The 26,499-nt window shown below is 41.2% G+C and overlaps 1 protein-coding gene across 4 annotated transcripts in view; it reads right to left on the bottom strand.

The window, feature by feature from the left end:
* Window positions 1-23,471, bottom strand: part of LOC112576808 (dynein heavy chain 5, axonemal-like) — a 64,240-nt gene extending 40,769 nt beyond the window's left edge. The window contains exons 1-5 of one of the 4 annotated variants that reach the window (XM_025259556.1): window positions 23,144-23,471; window positions 8,124-8,258; window positions 6,497-6,581; window positions 3,370-3,423; window positions 584-747 (exon numbers count right to left, since the gene is read on the bottom strand). In XM_025259556.1, the coding sequence (XP_025115341.1) occupies window positions 584-747; window positions 3,370-3,423; window positions 6,497-6,581; window positions 8,124-8,258; window positions 23,144-23,251 (546 nt within the window). In that variant the 5' untranslated portion in view covers window positions 23,252-23,471. Of the gene's footprint in view, window positions 1-583; window positions 748-3,369; window positions 3,424-6,496; window positions 6,582-8,123; window positions 8,259-10,473; window positions 11,131-23,143 lie in introns of those variants that run through there. The other 3 variants (XM_025259555.1, XM_025259558.1, XM_025259557.1) reach the window with 3 other exon arrangements.
* Window positions 23,472-26,499: the final 3,028 nt, after the last annotated feature.

Genomic DNA, 26,499 nt, shown 5'->3' with positions numbered 1-26,499 from the left:
TAATTTAGCACATGCTTGTGTATAAATTCTAAAAAATATAGTGGTTATTGGCAACTCTATAGTTGTTTTCTGTGAAGAATCTCTGTGCTACAGTTGACTGTCATCTAACAATGCATACTCATGTTCTTGGTCTCATTCACGCTATTAACATCGCATCAGCAGAGTTCATCATACATCAACAGGCCATGCACATACTTATTTCAGCCTTCATTCTGTCCAGGCCTGATTACTCTAATGCTTTACTTTACCACTGTGCTCAGAATTTGTTGCACCTTCTTTCAAAATTGAAAAATAATGCTGCATTAATTGTAAGTTTAGGCACATATTCTGACCAGCTGGCTCTTTCACTCAGCCCACAAACTTATCTTTTCTAATCTCTGCTCAGGATTAATTATCCCTGAATATGTGATGTCTTACAAAGGCATGTGGTGCACCTGGTATTATGTTTTTGAATGCTGTCTGGTTGTTTATTCCAATTAATGTCTATTCTAGCATTGTAGTGTGCAATGAACATGTTGAACAAAATTGCGCTATACAAATGTATTTTATAATTGCAATAACTAAAGTGTTAAGTTTCAGCCACCTTGGTCATATTCTGTTCAGTGACGCTAGCATTAGCACCAGAAGGCATGCGAGTGAACACCAAGCATGTTCCCCGCAAAGGGGTATCTCTTCCATCCGAGAGAAACACCTTAGGCTTGCTGGACTTGGCCACTCTAGCCTGTGGCAGGCCAGGCCGATATTCAACTGCAATCATGAGACAATGTAGTGTAAATGTCACTGATGGAATGCAAAGGTTTTCCAAAAATAATGTATGGAAATAATTGGTCAAACCTGACAGCTTGATTAAAAAATAAAATTTAAAGAAGGATGAGAGCATGAAAGAAAATAAGATAATCTAAGGAGCATTTTTCATGCAATCAGATATGCACAGAAATCAAAACTACAAATATCACATTTGAACTTGCATGCACATGTGAATACAGTCATCCATATAATGCAATGTTCTATGTATTACAAGGCCTGCACATATTTTTCCTTACATTTCTTTTTTTTTTTTCCCTGTTATGACATGTAGATTCATCAGACAAATCCATAAACACTTTTAGAAAATCATACTATCATTGTGATATGCTAGTGTTAATATCTATAATAAAACTGTCTTTCAAGCATTTAAAGGTCTTATGGGGTGCAATTTTTTTTTTAATGACTGGGTAAAGCTTCCTGCAGATTGCTATTTTGAGTTTCACAAAATCTGAGTGAATTTCCCTTTCCCCTTCCTTTCTTTTTTTGAGATGCATGATTACAAACAAGACCATGCACAGAAAGAGATCAACAAGACAGATACCAAGATCATACACTGACATGTTTATTTTGTCAAGGCTACAGATAATAGGAAAGCTGGGAATAGGTGTTAATTATTCATTACTGTAGACAAAATTATGTCACAAATCTGACTACAGGAGAGTATGCACTCTGCAGAATATGGGAATTTATATCTTTTACTAAGCTTTACCCAGATCTTAGGAAAAAATTGCTCTCTACTAGACCTTTAAGCAAAATAATGCTGACATTCTGCCAAAACCTACAGGTTTACTATGTCAATGTGCAGACACTCCAAGCATACACGTGAAGCTAAAGTGCAGGAGCTCCTTTTACTGAGCTTTTCTTTTCTTGTCTTCACAGCCAGCTTCATATACACTTTTCAAAAACCCTCTACATGTTCTCCCTCTTTTCTACTCTTTACTTTACTATTGGAAGGAAAATAGTTATTTTTGCCTCTAAAGCTTCTTGATGGACAGAAGAAGGAAGAAAGAGTGTTCGGTATGGTAGGCGGGAAAAAGTTATAGTTGAAGCAGGTGTTCCCTTTGTTTATGAACCCCATTGATTTTCTTCCATTAAATTATGCATGGCTTTTTGTAGTCAGAGCTTTGTGAAACCCTTGTGAAGCTTTGCAGCCACTTCCTGGCTTGTCATGTCATTTGCAAATGTTCAGTGGGACTGACAAAGTACAGCGTACTATAGCAGTTGAATATCTATTACTACTACATGGCAGACACTACTATAGAAGCTGCCAGAAAGTTTTATTTGCAGTCTTAATTAATGAAACTAAGCAAACCATAACAGCTAAATAATAACTTGGCAAACATGCATGCTTTTGATATGAGCACATTTAGTATTGTAGACTATTTTTGGATGAGTTTGTCCTTTATGTAGACCTCAGTTTACTTACTATTTTAAATGCTGAACTTTTAGGGACAGAATGGTGCGACCGGAGGGAAAGAGGTGGTACTGGTGACCCTAGTGATCATTCTTTGCTAATTGTTTCCACTGGGCCTTACAAGTACCCTCACCTCCTTCCATTGGGTCGAATCCATTCTTTCCTGCCAGAGATCAGCTTCAAGTTTTGTCATGTTAACACTGACAACACGTTAAAGCTCTTAACAAAGGAAGAACAAATTCAGTATGTGCCATTTTGTTATTAATACATTATTTTCCTACAAACACTTTATCTTAGAATCTATTCTTTCGGAAAATGAGCATGTAGGTGTAAGGAAAGGGGGCACTGATGTTTGATATATTTTAATGCATGTAGCACCACCAGGATGAATATTCATGCTGGTGTGGATTTAACAAGCTGAGTCTAGCTACTACTCCACATATCCTCATTTCAATTCATAACAGCTGAAAAAAACAAATGGGTAAATTAAATAAAAAATTAAGCTTTTTCAAAAGCATCAAACAAGGTAACATTTTTTTAACACTGTAATAAGAATCAGAATTTGTAGCAAAATTTATTTGAAAAATATTTAAAAATATTCTTTGATATTAGTCTTGAAGCCCACAAAATAGTACAATTCTAGAAGCCTCATGGTGTCAGCAGTGCCATGGTCCTAAGACCTACATCAGTTCTGCTACAGATGTCAGATGCTGCTTTGCTAACAGTGTTAGTATTCTAAGCCTCTTTTCTAGTATTAAACGGCTGTCTAAATAGCTAATTTGACTGCATTGATCTTGAACACAACACTTCTAGAAAATATGTGAATATAATACCAATCCAGCAGAAAGACTGGGACAAAACTATTTCCCATGACATACTTTTTTTCATTGTGACAAAAAGACCTTTGTGCTCTTGCGCCTCATACTCATTACCATACCTTTCCAGGTATGCAGGGTTCAAATGTTAATCTTAAAGAGCTCTCTGAAGATGTAAATGCATGCTTCATGAACACCTCATTTTTTTTTTTTAAACAGGTGGTCAGAAGTATGTCATGATATGTGCACAATCTGGTGTCAGATTTCCTAAGTTAGCATGCTGTCATGCAGGTGAGTACTAAAAAAAAAAACCCAAAAAACGTCTGATCATACAAGCGCTTGTTCGGCGAACTGTATCTGTCCCATGCATTCGAAATTCCACAGTCACTGGAACATAATGATATTCTGATACGCATGACTGTTATAGTCACAATTATACAATATAACAATGGAAGTAAAACAGACAGCAGCCATAAAGCAAGGCTATGTATATACCATATACCAGAGATCTGTGATTCTTACTGCATGCATGCTGCATGTATACATAGGTTGATCATGATCTGGTGGTGAGTGTGCATGGGCAACTGCACACTGACTTACACATTCAACACTTGTATCACTCACAGCTATTTTCTGAATCTGAAGTTGATATTTGACATGGTTCACTCTAACCATTTGTATAGTTTTACTTCATGACATATAACCAACAAACAATCAAAGTATCAGTGTAAAAATCAATCAGCAGTGAATTTCTTTAGCTATAATGTGGCTATACATGCTGTGTCACATTCATTTATATTTATAAATACTGATATCTCAAAAAAACTTCACCAGGGGCACAGTACAAAAATATTATCAAAAGATCCAACTAACTTGGATACCTTGCACATAATCCACTTGGTTCCCGAGTGAAACTAATATTTTTTTAAAATGCCTATAAACCAAATGAAAAAAATTATGAAAAATGTCTTTTTTCTTTTTACCTACCAAACAAATAGAAATAAAAGTTATCCTGAAAAGTCAGCAAACACCTTTGTTATTTAATGCATATGAAAAACTGAGATCAATAACATGAAAAAGCTTCAAAGGCCTATAGCCAGTATTTAACATGCAACCGGAAAGTGATGAATCCAGAACGCCTGCAAGCCAAACTTCTGAACCACTGGACCATCAAAAGCATTGCCCGTGGCCTTTATTCTGTTTGCTATGATCCCGGGATCAATATATTTGCATTGAGTTTCTGGGCAACAGCATGTATGATGCTAGTCAATACCATCAGCTAGTGACTTCGCCCAACACATTACGGAGACAACAAAGAGAGACCCGTGGTGATGTCCTCTTCTCTTTCCGTGACACCCGCAGGCACACAACAGGGCAGGTAATGGAGACCACAGTTTGAGGGGCAGAAAATCACAGCTACATCAAACACTTTCAGCAAACCCCCCAAAAGTAGTATTCCATCTCTACCTCTTGGCCAAGATTCATCTTTTTGCGCACATTAAACCGTAACCTCTACCAGTTCAGTTTAAATTAATTAAACTGTCTTCTTTCTGCTTTAACCAAGATCGACAGTTTCTGACAAAAAAAGGATGCTCTGAACCTACTTTGTTTAATTATTTGTAACTTTTGATAGAACTGATCTCCTTTCTAGTGCCAAGACTGTCAGTCAATCAGGATATGATGATTATTGATTGAGTTCCTGAGTATGATCTTTGACAGGAAAACACTAACAAGTCACAGTGAAACAGCAACTCGATCCTCAGAACTTTTTCTGCCCGCCATTTTGACAGCTTGTGTAGGTCTGTGTCTACAACTGTTTTGTAAATCTCATACACACAATGTGTTGTCCTTTGTTTCTCCATCTGCTTCTTCAGTAATGTAATGGTGAAAGACCAGTCTAGTCCTGTACCCAGGAGAATATCGGGGTGGGTCTAAGTGACATACACATCCCCTACAACCAGCGGGCACTGTTGAAAGTACTTTATCTGTCATGAAGGACATTTTGTTTATCAGGGTAGGTATATGTCGGCTCCAATCGGGCCGCCGATTGTATATGTCTGTGTTCAGGACAAACAGGACATGGCTGTCTTCACTGGTTCCATCGGCCCTAAAGGCATATACATGTGTGTATGAGTTGTAGTATATGCGGGTCTGCCTGAGGTGTGTGTGGTGAATGTGAATCAAGATCGAATCATGATGATTGTCTACCCCCACTCCTCGACACCCTGCTCCCAGCCCCTACCTTTTAAGACTGCACCGCTGCGCTGTCGCGGCTTCCAGGGAATTTTATGGGCAGATAATTACACCTGAGACATGAATACCTACCCGGTGTGCCACTGACATCGGGTGCACATAGTACTGATCAGAGATCTTACAAAACAATATGTAGGATCTTCATAAACGCACGATAGAGATACAAATGAAATCCTACAAAACGGTTGCTAGAATATCTGAACTGATAAAAAAAATTACCAAGCGGCTTTATGTACAAGTACTGATAAGACATCGTTCAATCTAGTTTTTATGATCATTGAACTGGTCGAAAGATTAAGTGTGTTGTTAGAGGAATAAGTCGTCGTGTCGATCGATGGCTGCATTTTTATTTTGAATGAAATTTTAATGCCACTGGAAACCCGCTAGAGACGCACGGCTTCCTAGTAGGCCCAACCTTTTTTTTTATTAGTATTGATGTGCACTGACCATTAAGGCCATTGAGAAATGCTGCTTGTAAATTAATTTTTTTTAAGCTTCCGTAAAGTGCTGATAAATGTCACTTGAAAACCTTCAGTGGCCGAGCCACATACAACAAGCACTTAGATTGTGAATGGAACACGCCTAGCAGAAAACATTTTAAAATTTTAATTCAATTTATTTAAGGGTAAATGCATTTCAGAGAATATTATTTCGCTAAAGCAATTTCGGTGGAATATATGCATCAAGAATTCTCGTAATTCCTAACAGAGATGTACACGTTTATCGCGGGTACCAGGCTGCATTAACTGCAGTCTTTTTAGGGCCCTCCCCTATACTTTCCTACATACACATATCCCACCCCCTGGACCGCCACTCCCGTGCCTAATTTATATCTGTGCAGTGGATAGATCACTGATAGAGATGGTGATCTGTAGTCGTGTTTAGTTGTCTCCTCGCAAGTTTGTGAAACAAACATGAAAAAAAATCCATTAAATGTCTATCTGGACATCAAGTAAAACATGGGACACAGCAAAAAGTGTCATGATCGACCATCATGCCAAGAGTCATCTGTTTCGTCCAATTTCCGCTCCATCACAATCCTTCTTTTAAAAAAAGAAGACAAAAATCACAACGAAGATAAAAAAAGGACAAAAATTCTTCTTCCGACTATGCTTACAACCACTATAATAATATCTTTCATTCATTTCATTATCAACATTCTACTCAGTATGTATCAATCAAACACTAAAAGTAAGACTATCGGTACCTGGCTCTTTCTCCTCTGGCTCCTGGTAATAAAACAGCAACCTGTTGACTCCGTTCACACCAAAGAACTTGTGCATCGTATCGATCTGAAGGAAGATTGAAAAAACTGTTTTATGATGTGATGATAATGTGAAAAATGCCTTTCGACAGCAGTTCGACGGGTTTCTTTTGTTTGTTTTTCTGTTTACTTTCGATAATTTCTGAATCGCAGTAAATGTTAGCTCAATAGTTTAAACATTGAAAATTCATCACTGTCATCGTAAGAACCACAATTAGTATGGTTGTCATCAGTTTCAGGAATATTTATTTCTAGTGTATGTATCATCGACGTGAATCAAGTTAGATAATTGTTTCTGGATGATTTGTGATGGTCTTTGATGGTCTTTGCTGCCAAGTAAAATGGGTTAAACTCAAGAATAAAGATTATTATACATACATGAAAACTTTCTACACGCATATATGTTCCTCGTGTACTTCTACATGTGTAGATTGTATAAGTATTCACATAAGACATCAGATAAATATTACTTTTCATCAAATATTCATTCTTCATACACCCTGCGACAGGAAGATTAAACAGGTTGATTGTCTCTACCGATCTGCAGGCCGACCATTCGATTTCGTCCAGAGCTCACACATTCAGACTGAAGGAAAATATAGTAAATTTTAATCAAGCATTCTAGGACCACGAGGCCTTTCATCCTTAGCCCGCTTAGCTCAAGTGGCATATAAATAAAATGTTTCTCAAGAGAGTAAACACGGCAGTTTCAATGGTGTGTACCGATATATAATGGCCCTGAACCCGAAAAACGTCTTCGAATGCCACCCGCTCGTCGCTCGATGGTCGTTGGTAACCAGGTGTTGTCCAGGCGCAAACAGAAACCAGTCAGCTGTCATCAATGGCACATCAATCAGAAGACCTGTTTAACAGCAATCTAGCTTTTTCGCGATACAAACACTCCTCTGAGTGTTTTGTGAGCTTCGAAACGGTCGCCAAGAACATTAGAACTGCTTTCTACTCCTGGGGAGAGGATTCCAAAGCAAAAACAGTTCAGATCATTTTGTACCATTTATGTCGGCACTTCTTTACATTATTTTCTTTGAATTCTTAAAACATCTGATTTGTTTATTTGAAAGAAAACTCTATCTGAGAGTGGAGCCCGAGAGGCTGCTACCTTGACCGTGTATCATTAAACATATTTTTTTTAAAAAAAGGAATGTAATCAATTTTGTTTAACTTGGAAAGTCATGGGAAGAGTAATGTTTCGGACTATGGATATCAAAGAAGTGACAGGAGTAAAAGACCACGGGCTGATAAGATTAAAGGGGGAATGTTCACGGTGCCTTGGACTTGGGGAGATATCTGATCGTGCTTGGGTCGGTATCTTGATCTTTGACACCTGCTCTTATTTTTCTGATAAACTACAAGGCACCTCTTACAAGATCTCTCTTGGTCGCACACACACACACACACACACACACGGAGCAAGAAAATCTCCTCAAACTTCATCTCCGTCTTGCAAGCCAAACCAATCTCAAGACTTCTGAAACTGTCACGGGGTCACAAACATTCGTCTTCTGAGAAGGTGATTTGAAAAAAAAAACAAACTAATAATAAGCTGTCTCACCTGCGATCCCTCCAAGATGGCATCCTCCACCTCGGATCGCTCCAGCCCGAGGCTGTCGGCCACGATCTGCAGTACATAGGTGTGGCGCTCATCTAGCTGGCTCCTCTTCGCCTCCCGCTCCTCCTTCAGCTTTTGCTGCCGACAGACAAAACGAATGTTTGAGAGCGTCATCTCTCTCCCTCTGTCTTTCTATTTTACCTGCCTGAGATCAGGGATTCGCATACAAGTTAGTAGGACCCCAAGACAACTATCTTCAGACGGAACTCCTGTAACCAATTGTCCACGATTTCTTGAGAGTATTTAGGCTATCAAAGCTGTCAGCTCAGTGTCAGGAAATAACGGTATCGTAGGAGACCCACTCCTGCCTCACATTCCGATCATTAGAAAGTATTCTTTCGAAATAAAACAATTTATTAGTCTCACTTCCTCCTAATAAAACGACATCGTACGAGGAAGCCAAGATGTTCTTGGGTAGATCAGACTGGCCAGGAAGTAGTTTAACATTCAAATCACACCTGCCCGATTATGTGCAGAGAAACTAGCTCAGATGTCTAACAATTCCTAGTCACGAACAGCCGCGGTGGCTTTTGGCTTCAGTGCAGTTTCACAAAGTGACAAGTCGACCGAATCCATTGTGCTAATGGCCTCCGTTTTAATGGCTGAAATGCTGGCATGCAAGTCCAACAGGTGGTTGTACATCCAATATCTTTTCAACACGAGATAATCGTAGATATCAGAACAACAGTGTACATGGAGAAAATAAAAGAATGGATTAACACTACAGTTCACTTACGATCGCAGAACGGGACCATCAAAGAACAGAAAGTAATAGACCAGAATATTCTTAATGGTATATATTCGGTTCCAGACCTCGGTGTGGGGACAGTATTAGCAGAGAAGATTTATTTTTAAAAGTTCTGTGCAACTAGAAATCCCATTAAAGCTACACTTTTAAATAAAACCAATCCTACGGAGTCACATGACGATACGTACCCTCTACAAACAGTCCTCGGTCCCAAGATTAATTTCCAACAAGGTTGTATAACATTTGTTCTGTTTATAACGATGGAGTATTTTGCTACGATTTGACTTTAGGATTGAAGTGGGATGGGTAGCCCAGGTAGGCACTGGCCAAGAGGTGATGATTGATGTCGGTTCTGCACCTGTACAGAGACAGGTAATTCTGGATGTGTGAAGTGCTCACGAGATGTGAGACTGGTCGGTCTCGTGGCGAGGGTTTACGATGTCGTTTGCATCCGAGAAAATCGTGAGCTGAGCGAGATGCGAGGTTGGCGACTGACGGAGGTCTGAGCAAATTTAAAGCGGACATTTGACTGCATCTTCTGCCGACATACGGGTGTGGGAGTCTATAAATGAGTATAATGTACAAAATTACTACGGTAACAGATATAGCTATATTTAATAGCTATAGTACATAGTAATATTATATTTGCATGTAGTCCATACTATACTTTGTAGAACTTTGGCAGAACCCGAGAAAGTGAAATATTCAAATGAAAGGACTTTCGAAGTCTATAAAAATATTATCATAAATGACTATGTACTTAACATATCATCTTCCTGTAGATAAGGACCACAGCAGTAAAGGTAAACTTTTCCAGATAACCTTTCGCCACTCACCTTGTGAACACACACACCTTGCCAGCCAAACATTCGAAACATTTATCATAAGATTGACAATCCATGGACACTCAAGTAAACCTTAATGAAAGGTGTGTGAAAGGTTCGTGCGTTTTGTCATTCAAAATTGTCCTTCTTTAGACTGTGATGTGACAAGCGGCCATGAATAGTCAAAGTGTTTATACACTTGCACGAGACCCCATTCCCAGACTTTTCTATTAACAAATTACTAAATGTGTCCTCGCCTTAAAACCTTATCCAAAAGGCATGTTAACAGCCACACTTTCTTCCAGTCATCGTATCTGAAAACCCCTCAGGTAACCACTATGAACACCTGTATTTTAAAACACAAGAAACATTTAAGAGAAATTGTACAATTTATATTTTGATAGGATTTTGACAGAGCCTGCGTGTTTTTCTCGGTTTGTCATTTTGATAAGGATGTAACAAATGTATTTATGACTCCTTAATATTGTTTGTACTTCAAATTAAATTTAATAAATGAAATCGAGAGAAGAGACGACGGCGACGAAAGTGAATTTTTTTAAGGTTTTCTTGAGACTGTTTAATGCCAAAATAAAGAAATATTGTTGGGTGAGATTAGCCAACGAAGTAAACAATGATTGTTTCCTAATACAAAGGTAGACAGACAGAAAGACAGCTAGACAAGCAGCCAGATTCTCAGCAAAACTCTGAGTAGACATCATACCATATGAATCTCACGCGTCGCCTTGACAACGCCGATGGCCATGGTGCGTGCGTCCTGTTGTATTGGTGTTTTCAATGTTACCCACACCGATCTGTTTTCTCCTGTGAATCACTCTTCTCGCTGCCGGAAATTGCTAAATCATTGTTGACTTCTTCGGATCTTTTCATCCACAGGGTAGTAAGCCCGTACTTCAAAGGAGCGGCCCTAGAAACGGTTTGAATCCGGACATAACTGCGGTTATGTTTCACGTGGGCCACCGTAGTCACTTCAACAGAACTTCTCTCCGTGGTCTGTGAGTTGTCAGCACGTGATTAGCACGCGCACTCTCTGGCACATGCGCTGGGCAGTCTGTCACCTTGTCAAAGAGATATTCCGCCAAGCCAGAGCAGTCGAAGTTGAATTCTTGTCGCGCGATTCACTGGTCAGTTATGTATTCCAAGTTTTTGTTTGAACGATGTAAGGTAGAAGTAAAAAGAAGTTTGTGGTAAAGCCTCGCGATTTAATCTTGCCGGGTACGCAATCTGACACTGTGCCGCTAATAGAATCGACTCTCACGAGACCCACCCGGCACAAACCATTTCTAAGTACACAAGCCACCCGCACCCGGCACAAACCATTCCTAAGTACACAACCGACCACACAATAGACTCTCGTTAACGGAAGCCCACGGGCAAGTCTGTGAGTGCCCCGCCCAGCGCCAGTGTTGACAAACCACGTGTACAGGAATGACAGCCCGGTGTCAGACGGGTGGCGCTGTCTGTCAGTCGACGTCAGCAACCGGCTGAGAGAGAGAGAGAAAGAAAGACATGGAGTCTGAGGGAGGGAAAGGCGAAAGAATCAAGGAATTGGAAAGACGGACTGTCAAGAAGGAATCGTGTCCTACGATCACCTGAAAGACTGGACGGATCAATCAGAAACACCTGACGGAAAAGGAGGAGGATTATGAAAGGAGGGTGGGGAAGAGAAGACAAAAATTATTATAATGATGGCATCACATTTATTTTAATGAGAAACAGTTCCACTCCTTCCTTGAAATGCTTGAAAAACTATACTATACACTGCTTGAAGTACTTTACAGTATTATATACTCCTATACCACACTACACAATTATTTGCTATATTGTAGTCAGCAAAACTGAAGATGCAGCAGGGAGGGGAGTTAGGATATGTTTACCATTATTCTGCGCAAACACTCAGTTTAATTGTTTACATGTCTCTCTGTCATTGTTTGAATCTCCCGTTTAGGCCGCAGTATTTCCCACCTTCTCACTCACACAAACTTTTTATACACACACATGCACGCACACAAAAGACATAGATATACAGACAAAACATGTACACACACACACAAGCGAAGACAGATGCACGAACAAGCGCGTACACAAGAGGACTGAAAGCTTCACAAATGCTTTTTTTTCCATGCGGTACATCTGTGGATCGAAGAGTTCGCCTGGAGAATTGAAATGCGTGCATTTTCATGCGCGTCAACGCAAACATCAGAATGGAGCCAGAATAACCGCCATTGCGAAAGGCAGTTTCAACATTAGTCATTCAAATGCTTCGGTCGATTTGCTGTGCGCAGTAAAACTGTTTTGCCTCACCTATCGACATTTCGCCAAAAGCACTGAAACAACACCGTTAGTTGAGTAGACTAAAACAAAAAACAAAGAAAAAAAAAACTAAAAAAACAATGGGCAACGTTTTTAACTGGTGTTGTCAATACTGCAGCGGCGATGAATGAAAGATATCAGCTTACCTGGTCGAAACAGGCTAGGGTGGGTGATAACAATGTTCTTTTATCGTAGGTCTGGAATCTTAAAGTCGTAAATTAAATCGAGTTTTTAAATTGTCTTGAAACATATTGCTATATAAAAAACAAGATGTTGGTAACTGATGTAGACTGAAAATTTCTGAAAGATATAACGAAGTACACGCCAAGAAAGAAGAAAGATTTAAACAGTGAGCAGACAGGCATCATCTGTCTTTTTACTTTTTTATGATTTTGGTAGATTGGGCGTTTAAATAATTTAGGTAAACCGGACACTTTCTTCTTTTCCCCAAGAAGTTTTATGGATTAGTGCCATTAGCGCATGCAGAATTAAGAGACTAGAGGTGACGTGTCAGCAATTCAATGATCGAGTGGCCAGGCTCTCGCCGGTAAGTAGCCGTGCAGCAGACGGGATCGAAACCTGCACGCCGCTGCAGCAGGCTATCCACGCTGACCATTCATAAATATACAAACATTTCCTTATTCAATTTTTTTTTAAATGCAGGAAAAGGACATATCCAGCGCCTCACATTATTCTAATAAAACCAAGACAATGGCAGGGCTTCTGCTAAGGCTAAATTCTTTGGGGTCCCAGGGACCCCTTCTTCAGATTTTTAAGGGGTCCCTGCAGGGCCGGCGCTAGGCTGTGTTGCGCCCTAGGCGAAAGAAAAATTCTGCGCCCCCCCCAACCCCCCCACCTCACAAAAAGTGAACCATGTTATATCATTTATTTTGCAATTTATGTTGTCCTGGTCATGAAATTGATGCTTAAAACCTCACTTTTCTTGCTTTTTGTTGTGCAAAACGAGTTATCAGTTCCTTCAGATTGAGTGCATTTGCCAAGTCATGCTCAATAGACATGGTGGCCAGCCCAGTCAGTCTCTCTTGCAACATTGTTGATCTCATATAGTTTTTAATTAATTTTAATTTTGAGAAACTCCATTCTGCACTGGCAACAGAAATTGGAAGGATCAATAAAATTCTGAGAGACACTACAACATTCGGCACAATATCAAATAGCTTATGTTGGATAATGAATGCTAAGACTTCTTTGGGGTTCATTTTAGGCTTGGGAAGTCTTCTAGCCACAACCTGTAATTCAGAACAGAGTTCCTCCACTTCAGTGTCTTTGCTGTCTGTGTGCATTAGTGCCTTTGCCAAGACCTCGCAAGATAGTAGAATGTCCTTCCTTGGTTTTTCAGAAATGCTTTGGATATCATAAAGAAATCCAAATAATAACTGTGCTCCTGAATCTGTTTAAATCTGACTTCAATGGACGCAGTTCAAACAAGAAAGCTAGGCTTAAGTATCACCAGTAATGACTGCGGCGGACTGTCTCAGAACTCAACGCGATTGTGATGTGACAAAGACCACCAGACTGTCACGGACCCGTTTGTGCAATGAAAAGTTTTGCAAAAAGTTACAACAGCGCTATCGCAACCCGTTGCATCCACACAATCAAAATAAGCACTATAAGAAATAAGGAAATGAAATTAATGTAAAGAAAGTCATAAATCGTGTTAATAAAATATATACAGCTATGTCACAGTGTATACAATTCATGCGAACTTATCTTTACAAACTCTCATGAAGTGGCTGTAGACAGTAGCACTGTTCAGTCTTGCACGGCTCAATGCAGTTCACAACCTTTAGTTTACTGACTCAGCTGTGGAAGGATGATAGCTCCAAGCACCCGAACAGACGATTACAAAGTCAATTCAAACAGCAGCACGAGATGTCTGCAGCCGCTCAGAAAAGTGAGGTTTTGACATCGTCCTGTGGGTTTTAAGTTCAAAGTTACAACTACCTCTTCCCCACTCTGGCTGTCCAGCCCTGGTAATGTGATCTGACTTTCTTTACAGTGGTAGAGATTTATCTCTACCCTTCTCCACTAAGCCACCCCACTGAGGTCCTTTCAATCTTTCTCTCTTCTCTCTTTCTCATCTCACGGACAACTATCAAGTAACATCGCACCAACTTCTTTGTCCAGTCTTCTAGTCTGATCCGACTGGTCATTAACTGTGACAGATTTATCGCTACCTGTGGGCCTGTCAACCCATCACCTCCATCGGCAAGTGCTTTCAATTGTTCTCTTCTTTCTCATCTTACAGATGAACTAACAAGTAAAACCGAACTGTCTACATGTTTGCTGCTTAAAAATAGTAGAAAAGTGGTTTTCTGCAAGAACTCATTACGACCAGAGGCGTTAGAACCCAGAAGTGTCAAAGAATGGCTTACTAAAATTAAATCTTTTTCGAGAATTTGCTGCAGATTTGATTAATAACTTATAAGTAAGAACTACTTTTTGTCCAGAAAAAGTACGTCTGTTTTTCAATTGCAGGCATGCATCATACACACATGGATGCTTGCATGTCTCCCCAATCAGACCTACACTTATGAGTAGAGGCATTTCAAACACTCGTGTAAAAGGTTTTATGGAGTGCACACTGATGGAGACAAGAAATGTGTAACACCTTGCTCTGGTCTTATTTTGCTGTGTGGTCTAAAACTCAAGCTATCACAGCTTCCAGCCTCTAGACCACCCTGATAGCAGCTACTTTGTTCCCATCCAAAGTCACACCACAGTCACACCTCACAGGTGGGCGGGGAGCAAGGTCTGTCAAGAGAGAGTCTTCTGGACACTAACAATGTAAAGTTGTAAATCATGGTGTCAGGGCAGCTCCCCACACAGTCCAGTGATCAACACTGCGTGGTGTCCAGCATAGGGTTAGGTGAAAACAAGAGAAGTATATAGACTGTAGGTCTTAGTGCGCATTATCTCTTAATAACCAATTTCAAATATTCTATCAATGGAGCATAACAACAAGCTAGCCATTCAAACTGTAGACAAACAGATGCACTCTTAGATAATAAAAATAAACATTACAATTTGACAACTAAAGCGTAATACACCAATCGAACAAAAATTTAATAATTAATAAGAAAGTTAAATATTCACGACCATGAGTCACAACAGTAAGTACAAGACTATAGGCCATTAGTGTCAGTAAATAGATAGGCTATAAACTTCAAATGGCTCTACCTTGATGTTTGTCTGCTAAAGACTTTAATACTCTTATCAACTAAGAACGCGTTGGTGACATTAGCTAAGTTCCTTCAGGTTTAAAGTTTGTAAGTGTAAACAATATTGAGCATAAAACTGTTGTCATAGCCACAGAGAAACTCGCGTAGCAAACTCAAGTCAGTGTTGTTGTCCCTGATATCAGCTGCAGTGTTTTCAATGCATAAGTGTGGAACCTCTTCTAAAGTAGGATAGAAGAAAGAAAGGTGAGCTTGGTATTAGTGGAATGCGGTCCACTCCATCGTAGGGGTCCGCACTGACCAGGCCCCATCCACCAACCCGCCCCTCCGCTGTCTATTCTCCGCCCTCTTCTTCCCCGCTGGTTAGCTGGTCACTTCAAGTGCGCCCTGTAATAATGGGTTTTCCTGTACTACATCACTACATGAACTGAGAAACTCGGTGGTGAAGTCAACCTACAAGCTGAGGAAAAGGTGCCTTCCACCAACGCCGCCCTTCCCCGCCCCTCTCCCGCTCTCTACTTGCCTGCCGGTTAGCTGGTCACTGCAGGTGCACCCTGGGATAATGCGATAGTGGGGTTTTCCTGTCATACATGTACTGAGAAACTAGCGTGGTGGTCAGTCGACAAGCAGAGGAAAGGTGTCCTGCTAATATCATTTTGTGAAAATGACATTTTTTCCCTAAAATTATTCATTAAAAAAAAAAAAAAAAGCAGGCCATTTTTTCCGCCCCCCTCGGTCGCTGCGCCCTAGGCGATTGCCTAGTTCGCCTAATAGGTAGAACCGGGCCTGGGTCCCTGTTCTTCGCCCAAATTTGAAGGGGACCCGATTGACGAAAACTGAAGGGGTCCTCCGAACTTTTAATGCGTACTGTACGCAATTTTTTGCGTAAGCAGAAGCCCTGAATGGTATTCATTTTGTAAAATATTTGCGTTGACGCACGGACTAACGGGCACACATGCAAACGAACACAACAATGTGAAGAAACCTTAGAATAACCTCTACATTTCTGACACTTTGTAACAATGCCGTCTTCCACTTGTCCTGCATTCAGTAAAAAAGGTCATTCAGGCAGGTCTTTGCTCAGGGTGCGGGGCCAGTGTCGTCGAGCGTTTGACCAAGTTTGGCAAAGTTGTAAGCGAAGGTCCCAGAAAACCCTTGGTTTTGAGGCGAACGTTGGTGTCAACACGTTGAGCTCACACGTTTGGCAATACATTTCTTAATGCAATGGGATTTAAGAGCACTTTGGAGGTTCGAGATTTTGGCACTTTGCCCGGTTAAAAAAACGAAAAGTATCCGAACGTAGAGGAATACCTGGATATGCATGTTAGCATGCTGTCGTGACCTCGCACCTTTCTCAACCCTCCATAGCACTGACAGAGACGCATACGTACCACTAAATTATACCAATTACCTACAAAAAAATTCACATCTTAAGTTTAACTTTATATCCTTAAGCGTTTATAAAGTGAGCGTGTTTCTTTGTGTGCATATGTACGCGTGCGGGCATGTATGGATGAACTGGAACACAAACCTTCGCGCGTTTGTGTCCGACAGCTTAGCGAGCGAGCGCGCGCATGACTGATCAAAGGGCGGCATCAGGTATTGCACGTGAGACGAAGTCCACGTCGTTAGCCGTTGAATGCCTGACACAAAGCAGCTAATCAACCAAACACTGGAGCTGCGAGGATTCTGCTTGCAGTTGTTCAGCAAGGGCAAGGGCAAGTTTTTTTCACGTGAAATGTTTTCCCGTCATTTTGCTTTATTTTTTTTTTTTTTAGGGGTGGGGGAGATTTTTGCAGCTGTCTGCAGAGTGGAGCCTCAGAACATGAAGACCACGTGAAGGTTTGTGACACGCGACGTAAAGAACGTGGGAAACACGCGACGTACGACGCTGAAAAGCAAAACACCTGAAATTTTTTCAGACTTCACCCTCGTCCTCGCATAAAAGTCAACCCAGACTGCGAATGAGTGGGTTGAATTCATTACAAGATGCTAATGTCCAGAACTGCAATTTAAAAAACTTCTGTTCCGTTCCAAAGCACTATGACCTTACAAGATTGCAAATGTCACACGGGGTTTGCAGAGGTCAGCTTTCTGCAGGGTCATACAAGTAGGCTGGTTGCCTGGGCAACGTCTTGGAGCTCTCCCATTGGCTGTCGACCTACGAGGTTATATCATCCGCGTCTGCTTTTCTACACTAGTTAAATTCAATAACAGAATAAATAAATAAAATCTCACACCAAACTTTTCCCGAACTAAAGAGCGTGCGATGTTGTGTTAAGTGCAAGCAGCGTGAAGCCTGATTACACGCTTGACTTGACTCAACCTTCAAAGTGGATGCGACATTAACATTATTATTTCTTTTATCGTTCGCAAGGAGAACATTATTTAAAACCTTAATCATAAACATGTAGTAAATTAACAACAAAGTAGGATTTGTCCACAAAAATAACATTTCAGCGCTGTCACTGCACAGTATAATTAATGAAGTTGTTTGGAAAGTCTTTGTGTGTTATTATGAAAAAAAAATTAATTCCCTGAAACAAGCAAATATCAAAAAATCCAAAATTTCAAGACTTTGATAATTACATTTCTAAGGTGTTAACCCGCTTTATCACTACACAAAGTATGTAGTTTGAAAAAAAAAAAAAACCATCAATAGTTGTTGACATTATTCTCTCAGTTTTAATAAAGGAGAGTATTTGCAGTTGTCTGCTTGCACGTTGAAGACACTATAGGACAGAAGAGTCCGAAGAATGGACGGAAGATTATTGTAACCTTCATGATATAGGAAGGAGGAAAAAAAAGAAAGAAGGAAAAACAGAAAAATAGAAAAAGAGATTGCAGGAGAGTCATAATGTACCTACAGCACTGGAATCCATGTGACCGTAACCGGCTACACACCCTCCTCACACCAGACGCAACCAGCAAAGCTTTTAAGCCTGGGAACCTGAGAGGTGTATCTCAGGTCTGCACTGAAAGCAATTTCTGGTTAGAAATGAGCATAGACGGACTTTCTCTTTCATTGATACTTTTTTTCTTTTTTTTTACTTTTCGTCATCCGCAGAAAAAATACCTGCCTGGGATCGACAAGAAAGCGCGTTAGAGAAAATGTTAATCGGATCTTTATGGTGGGCTGAGGCAGGCCGCTCATTTTTCTCCTAACGTAGCAGCGCCATTTGTCCCGAGTCCCTAAATCTTTCTTCCGTTTGCAATGCGCAGGTGCGAACGGAAGGAAAGCCATTCCATCAATCATACAGTCATCGCAGAAACGCTCGTTTGCTCGGTATCCGCGTCCCCGCCTGCCGAGTTCAGTGAAGACACGTTTATTCGTTCATTCCAGCAGCTTTTAAAGCTATTTTATTAATAAAAGGAAGAAGAAGAAGAAAAAAACCGAGACAATAATATGTTCGAAGAAAAATGTCTGCTGAACTGTTTGTTTAGCTGCGTCTTTCCTTCCATCTTTCTTGGTGATAGTAAAAGAGGTGTATATATGTGTAGAGCGGAGGATAACAAAAATCTTCAACGGACAACCAATGTTCTCTGAGTGAATGTATGCGGTGAATGTGAGGACGTGCTCTCCATTCCTTTACTCTCGAAGAAAGGACGTGAAAACAAATCACTTTCAATCTAAGACTGATTTTTAAACACTGAGATGAAGTCGGCGAGAAAAATATTAAAAACGACTCGAGAAGAAATCTGAGTTTTAAATATTTTATGTTTTGTCCGTGCTTGTATTCACAGCACCTTGCTTTCTCCGGGTTCAGGACACATGAAAACCCTGAGAGAAGAAAATGCCAGACTTTAAACCCTCTTTCCTCTCACACTTCACCCTGAACGATTTCAAATCCAGACATATCGGATTCGAAATGTGTAAACTTGTGGATCAGACAGATATAACAATACCTTCTTTTTGTCTTATTATCAGTCTCATACATTTATTATGGTCCGCATTAAAGCTTGAAGCATGCCTGTCATGGCGCGATCTCTCTATCACAGAGAGAGAGAAAGAGTTTAAGCGAAGAGAGATTAGCTGCCATCAAAGCCATGTTGTAATCTGTCATCATAATTTTATCGTTGTGCACGTACAAGGACCTAGCCCTATAAACCAGCGGTAACAAGAGACTTAATATGCAAGAATGACGTATTCTGATCCCTGCATACCCGGCTGTTGTGGGAGTGATTTATTATCGCTTTCCAGCGCCAGCCATTGAACTCGGGTGAACTGCTCCTGCACTGCACCTAAAATTAGCGGCATGCAATAATTTACTGACGATCAGCGGGCAGTTCCTACAATATTGTCCCTACTTCCTCTCATTTCTTCCTACTCTTTTTTCTATTTTCTTCTTTGTCTTAACTCTGCTGTATATAGTATACTAGAAACCAGCATTTACTGAAGAACTTAAATACACTGCAATCGTTGTTACAGCCACGCAGCTTCTTATGCACTCAAATTAGGAGCATTCACAAACTAAATGGAAGGTAAATGACCAACTTTTGATTTTAGAAATTAAAAATTACAACAATAAAACTTCAAGCCTCAAGGGCCCATTCGATAAATTTTCTTCTGACTGTGGGTAACAGGTGGGCGTGGCTTTTATGGTCGGTAGTTCGTACATGAGCTGGTCGGTGTACTCAGTGTTTGACCAGATGGCTGCTGCCTTGAACCTCCAAGAAAGAATTGTATTTTAATTACATGCCTGCCAACTAATGCCATCAGGCCATTCGCGAGCGCAGTCCATTGATTCCTTTAAAAGCCTTTTCATACCACGACAGTCCTTTCCCTGTCTCCACCTCGCCCACCCTAACTTCGATCTTTCACATGCATGAACGAGTTTGCGTGCATGCGCTCGTGTGTTTGCGTACGCGATAATGAACGTGTGTGTAAGTGTGTGTGTGTGGAATGCGTTTGAATACAACAAGTGTGGATTAAATGTTTGGCTGTGGATGTATATGTATATGGATGTGTATGATATTGTGTGTGTGTGTGTGGAGCGCATGTCCCAGCAAGTTTGCCGCTGGATTTCTGTCGTGGCATGTATGTACATTACTGCTGGCGACGGCCGGTGAAACTGTTTGCCCAGCTGACGCGATAAGCTTTGCAGGTGAAAGGCCACTCGTCTCCCTTTTCTGGCAGCATACAAAAAAAAAAAAAAATCCATACCTTAGTGGCACCACTTATACCCGGCTGCTATTTCTTGTGATATTTCGGTAACAAAATTATACACATAACATTTCACCACTGTTGTAAATGTCAAAGTATGCAAACTGTCTAAACAAAGAATTTACAATTGTTTCTCAACAGAAAAGATCCGCGGTCAAGAGGTACAAAGCCATACATTTCATCTAGTGTCAAGGTACAATACGCAGCCTACATATTGGCCACGAGAGAAAAAGAGCAACGAACAGTGCCAAAAGGTAACTGTCCTACCTGATTTATTTTCAGTGTACCCTGTGATACAATGAACCATTTAATAAACCATTAGAACATGGGGCCGCGCCATAGCCTGGTGGTAAGATACTAACCGTGTTAGTAACCGTTACAATAAGGACTGAAAGATCCTGCAGCACATCTCGTTTCCAAGCGGACATATTTCTTGCTGGATGCGACTGGCTGTCGAGGGTTTTATCCTGGTAATTCTGGTTTCTTTTATGTCTTCCCCAAATATAAAAATAAAATAATCGTCACTAGGACACCTTAGCAAATTAACCGACCTACCAAACAACCAATAGCGCCGACTTGAAATTGCGGGTTGAAAGTTCCCCTCCTCTCTCTGTAACACACATAAACATGCATGTATACACACGCACGCGCGTACATAGAAAGGAAGAGACAGAAAGAAGTGAAACCCTTAGTATGGTGGCACCACAGGTCAAACTACAAGCCTTTCGTGGTCGAAGCTGCACAGGCCTCATGGTCTTTTGTGAGGATGATGTGTCACCTGGACGAACACGAGCCTGACCTACAGGTTAGCAGGTTAGCCTGTCAGCATCGCGTGATGAAAGCTTTCATCAAAAACATTGCTTTCATGTGCAATACTCGCGTGCTGACGCTCTCTCTCTCTCACGAGAGTGAAAAATTTTGATCGATGAGCGAGCTGTAGTTTGAAAAACATAAGAGAGTGACAGGAAATGAAAGGATTGCCGCAAGAAGGAAGAAACAACATAATTGGGTGGATGAAAGAACGACCAGTGAGCTGGAGGTTATGACGCATGACAACGGCCGCACGCACCACCAGTTTCACGTTCAGAAACACGTGAAAATATATGAAATAGAAGCTTGCGCACGCATCCGTAGAAGGCCATTCAGATCAAAGTTTTAGTGTGGATGGTAGGGTAAAGGTCGCCCCTAACCTAACCGCTGGGAGGTGGGGGAGAAGTGAAGTTCGCTGCGCAACCCAGTATTGAACCAGCATGTCTTTGGATTCAGATGCCAGTGTTCAAACCACTTGGCTATCAGCATCCCCCCTAAGTGTGATTGCAAGTTAACTGCCATGACACATCTCAGTTTAGTTTTCGTCGAGTTAGTCGAGCGATTGATATCTGCGCTCCGTAGTGTCCACGACAGTGCAGCTTGATGAAGAACGCAAAACAGTGCGGCAATTCCAGCATAATTGTTATACCAGTAATGTCTACCAGTATGGAGATACCATCAACACCTATCAGTATAGTAATACCAATAGCCTTCATCAGCATGTGGTCATACCATTAATCTCCATATTAACTCCTTGTCACTCTAGGTCACATAGTCGTGGTAGTAGTGAACGTAAGTGATTCACGGTATCTAAAGTGAGCTTCTCTTGACACTTCTAGTAAATCAGGTACATGTACCTAATTCTGCTGGATGGTCAGTCGCGGGCCCCAGCAGACCTCAGGGACATTCTGGTCCACAGATCAGCACATTAACCGCCAGGCTACAGGGACATACCCCTTCCTTCCAACTCTCAGCTAAATCACTAAGATGCGTTGAAAACTTCTGAGTACAGAAAACTTTGCAAATAAAATGTAAGGTTGTGACCAAGGTCCAAACTGAGGAAGACCCCGATTACTCCATGCTACTGAGGATGCCAAGGGTTTCTTCAAAGCTTTCCGTATCTGCACCAGGGCCATCAACCTGGTCTCATACAGAGCTGCCACATGTCCGATGTCATTTCCATCTTTGATGTGAGGCCTCAAGATCAAGTGTGGCTTTTGCCCTAGCTGATTAGCAATGGGACGCTCCTTGCTTTTGCTGTCCAGAGAAGGTACAGTGGGTGGGGAGCATGTAAATTAAGAACTAACGGCATTCACTCGAGGTACGAATATACAAAGCTATTTGTCTTCCTCATACTTTGCGATGTATTTTAAAAAGCATCGGGACTGTAATGCAGGCAGTGAGACAAAATTTTGGGAAAAGCACAGAAATCCATAAGCATACAAATCTTCAAGCAAAGGGTTAATTCATTTATCCATAGGTTTTTGCAAACATAAGATGTACAATAAAATCCAGAAATTTCTACATTTTTAAACTTTAAAGCGAGGCAAACATGCAGTTGTTTACAGCTCAATGTCATGTCAAACTGTCACAGGACTTTCGAGTCATGTTAAACACCACAGGTTTATGCCGACAGCAGAATACAGGACTGATAACAATCCCCGTTTGGCGACACGAAGCCGACGAAGAGAGACAATCCAAGTAAATGACTTACTAAACGTTATTCAAAGTTACCTCCCTGCCCTCCCGCTCAAAGTTAGCGACAAACTTAAAAAAAAAAGTTGTGAGACTGTCAGAAGCGAGTTCAATATCGTACTGTATTTTGGGAGGTTCTCATGCTTTTTTGTAGGGAAGGGGAGAGATAATAACTTTTACATCTATCTTACCTGCTTTTCTTTGATGTTTTCTCCCGGTGCAAGGGTCGCTAGTCGTGACTTGTTCTTGGCTTCGGCACTTGAGCCTCGGCCCTTCTTTGCTGCGTGATCCGTCGACATATTTACAGTTCGTCATGAAAACTGGGACCCAGCTTCCTCAGCTAACACAAACTATCGCTCCCCGATTCATCAGAAAACTGTCTCTTCACATAACAAGCGAGAAAGAGAGAGCGAGGGACTGTTTCTCACAGCGCGCCGCCATTTTAACTGTTTACCAGTTTCTACGTTACAGGAACGCGTAAGCGGCGAACGTTCTCATTTGCATATCAAGCGTCAGATAAAAAGTGTTTTGCGCTCTACCTTCCTCTTCGAAACCATAGCACGAAAAATAGCTCCCCCTACCCCTTTTCACCTGCGTGTAATGTGAGCAGGTGTGTCGCACACGTTCGAGAAGTGCTCGACATATTGTTTTCGACAGTAATTACGGACATTCCACAACTTTTACGGAATAGGCGAGTAGAGCTGTTTACTTTTCATAGTTTCACTTATCAGACGCACATATTTTGTCTCTTTTCCCCTCCCTTCCAACTCAAATGGAGAAGAATAGCTTGGAGTGGAACAAGTCCTGCGTAGAGTTATGGCTGGCAGTTAAATGAAACGAAGAGATCGATAGTATGTGAGCGCCCCGTCCACCTGTGGCGGTCACATCAAAGGAGGAGCAGCACGAGTGCTGCATGGATCAGATCTCTGAGTTCAAGAGCCTTGGTGAGAGCTGTGTTCAGAGATTGTTTTCGAGCAGTATTTTTTTCTTGAACTGCATGGATCGGTAGCATAAATCAGCTGTTAATGGACCGTTTTAACCCTTAGCCCCAAACTTATTTTTCTTTCTTTTTCTGTCCCAAAAATTTCGAAGACATTTGTCTGTTAAAAAAAAAAAAAAAAAAAAATTAGTAATGAAGGAGGGAAACGTGGAAAGAACTAATCAGTCAAGGGATTTTATAGATGAAAATATTTCATTAGGAAATGTTAACTGCACGATATTCACGTCTGTATTACTATATATTTTTCTCCAACTTTGTATGTGTCCTCAGATCGTGTGATTCGATGACTGTTTTTCCTCATATCCTCCGGCATCTTTTGCGTTCACGTCGTTTTCTGTTTTAACCAGATGTTATTGGGGTGTTGTTTTCTTTTTTCTTTTTTTTTTTTTTTTTTTTTTTGTTGTTTTTTTTTTTTTAAGAAAAGAATGCTCAACATTTTGTTCTTCGCAGATTTTTGAACATTTGTCTGTGTCCCAGACATCTTCCTGTCTGCAGATGGATTGTGTGCAAAAAAAACAAAAAAACAAACAAACAAACAAACAAAACAACCAAAAACAAACATTGTGATTCCGTGGTCAGATCAGCAGAGGTTTGCACTTATTCCACTTAACGGCTGTACACGTATTGCTGCCGGGAAACAAAAGGTCTCAAGGGAGTGCACAAGGTCTCGGGTGGGAGCACACTCTCTGTTACCCCTGTTTACAGAGTCGCCGGGATCTTTCTCTGGGTACACTAGTTTCCTCCTGGTTCACAAGCCACCTATTCGCGGGAGCTCATTTCCTCTAACTCTGGCGTCGGCTGATGCGTGAAAATTTATTGTGGGCCAGTTCCAAGTGGGCGTGCATATGTTTACCAGCGCCAATATGACCGTGAACGGTTTATTGTGACCAGCGTCAAGTGGACCTAGAAATAAACATTTACCATTGACGATCGTGTGGAAGTTTTATTGCAGGCCAACGTCAAGTGCGCGTGCAAATATTTATCCATCACTTGGTGATGGAAGTGCTAACAGCTTGCGTTCTAGGGTTTCAGAAGTGACTAGTGTGTATTCCTCAATATCTTGGCAGGAGGGGGTCATGCGCGAAAAAACGAGTTCTTAAAAAACCGAAATAGATTTTTTTTTTCTCCTGCTCTAATGCACTCGGAAAGGGAAGTCGGGAGAACTTCAGTCACTTGTCGGGATTAAGAGTAAAAGTGAGGATGGCTGGAAGTGTGCGAGGACGGTTTCCAGCAGACGACCGAATGTAACTTTACGAAAAATAAACATGTACCGTCGTTGCGCAGGTCATCGGTTTCAGTGACCTATGACTTATGCACCACCATGTCTAGTGAGCGAGAGAGCAAGAAAAAAACCTGAAAAAATATATAATTTTCATAAATGGTACCGTTATGATAAGCAAGTACACGTAGTATAGGAGGGAGCGAGAGAGAGGACCCAACCCCGTCCCTTTCCTCATAATGGATTTTGTGACCCATTCTTCCCTCATTCGGATGTCTTAATAATGAGACTGCGCGTTATAACTTCGCATTATTATTATTATATGCTTTGCAGAACTAAACACACCAGTCCTAAAGTACCAAATATTTGATTCATCTAAATTAATTTCTAAGCCTAATGGTCCTCTGGGTCTAACCAGTTTTGAGGAGGCCGTCTTTGTCAAGTACTAAGTCTCAGTTCCATGCACTCCAAATCGATGCACACTTCTTTTGTTTTACATCCACAAAGAAAACGATCCACCGAAATATAATTATCAGGTTAATATTCATCATTCCTTTCAATGACTTTTAGAGAGAGGGGGAAGAGAGAGGGTGGGGGTCGTTAAGGAATTGTTGATGCCATAATGTGTAAAATCGACGATACCAACAACCACACGCTCGGTTGCTCCACACTCGCACCTTTACACTTCATCTACAGGTTTTGTTTTATTATTCGTGCTCCAGCAGGGTAAGTGTGGAAGTCGTCTGATCAAAGGAAGTAACGGAGGCGGGAGGGTATGGTTGGGAGGCATATCGCCGCCCGTTGTAGCGCGCTCTCTCTTCAAGGCGTATTACCTGGAGGTCAAAGGTGCAGGTAAAAGGCGTCAAAGCCCGTTGAGCTAGGTATGCCTCCCAGCTACACCTCCACTCCTCTTGACTGGCTTTTGGTGTCAAACCAACTCTTGCAGGCCTCCTAGACACAGCCACCGTCATGGCGGCCGCGACACCAAAGCCCACCGACTGGCTTCAAGCTGCCCATCTCCAACCCAATCGTACCCACGACCACAATCTTAATCTTAATCGAACACGGAGTGGAATATTTCGCAGATTTGGACTTCTTCTGACTTATCTTTTATAAAGAGCATGTTCATCCGTGGATGCTGCATACGAAAGACTACCACGAACAATACACGATGTCAGATGACACCACGGCAAACATAAACTATACAAGCATGGATACAGATGAAACACCGAGGAGTGTACGCTTGGCAAGACATTTCTTACAATGGGTTTTGATATTAAACTTTGAACCTAGTTCTGAGATAAACGGGGACAGAGTTGCAAACAGTG

This window comes from Pomacea canaliculata, linkage group LG12 (genome assembly GCF_003073045.1).
Source record: "Pomacea canaliculata isolate SZHN2017 linkage group LG12, ASM307304v1, whole genome shotgun sequence".
In the NCBI taxonomy this organism is placed as follows: Eukaryota; Metazoa; Mollusca; class Gastropoda; order Architaenioglossa; family Ampullariidae; genus Pomacea; species Pomacea canaliculata.
This window is presented reverse-complemented; position numbering and strand designations above follow the sequence as displayed.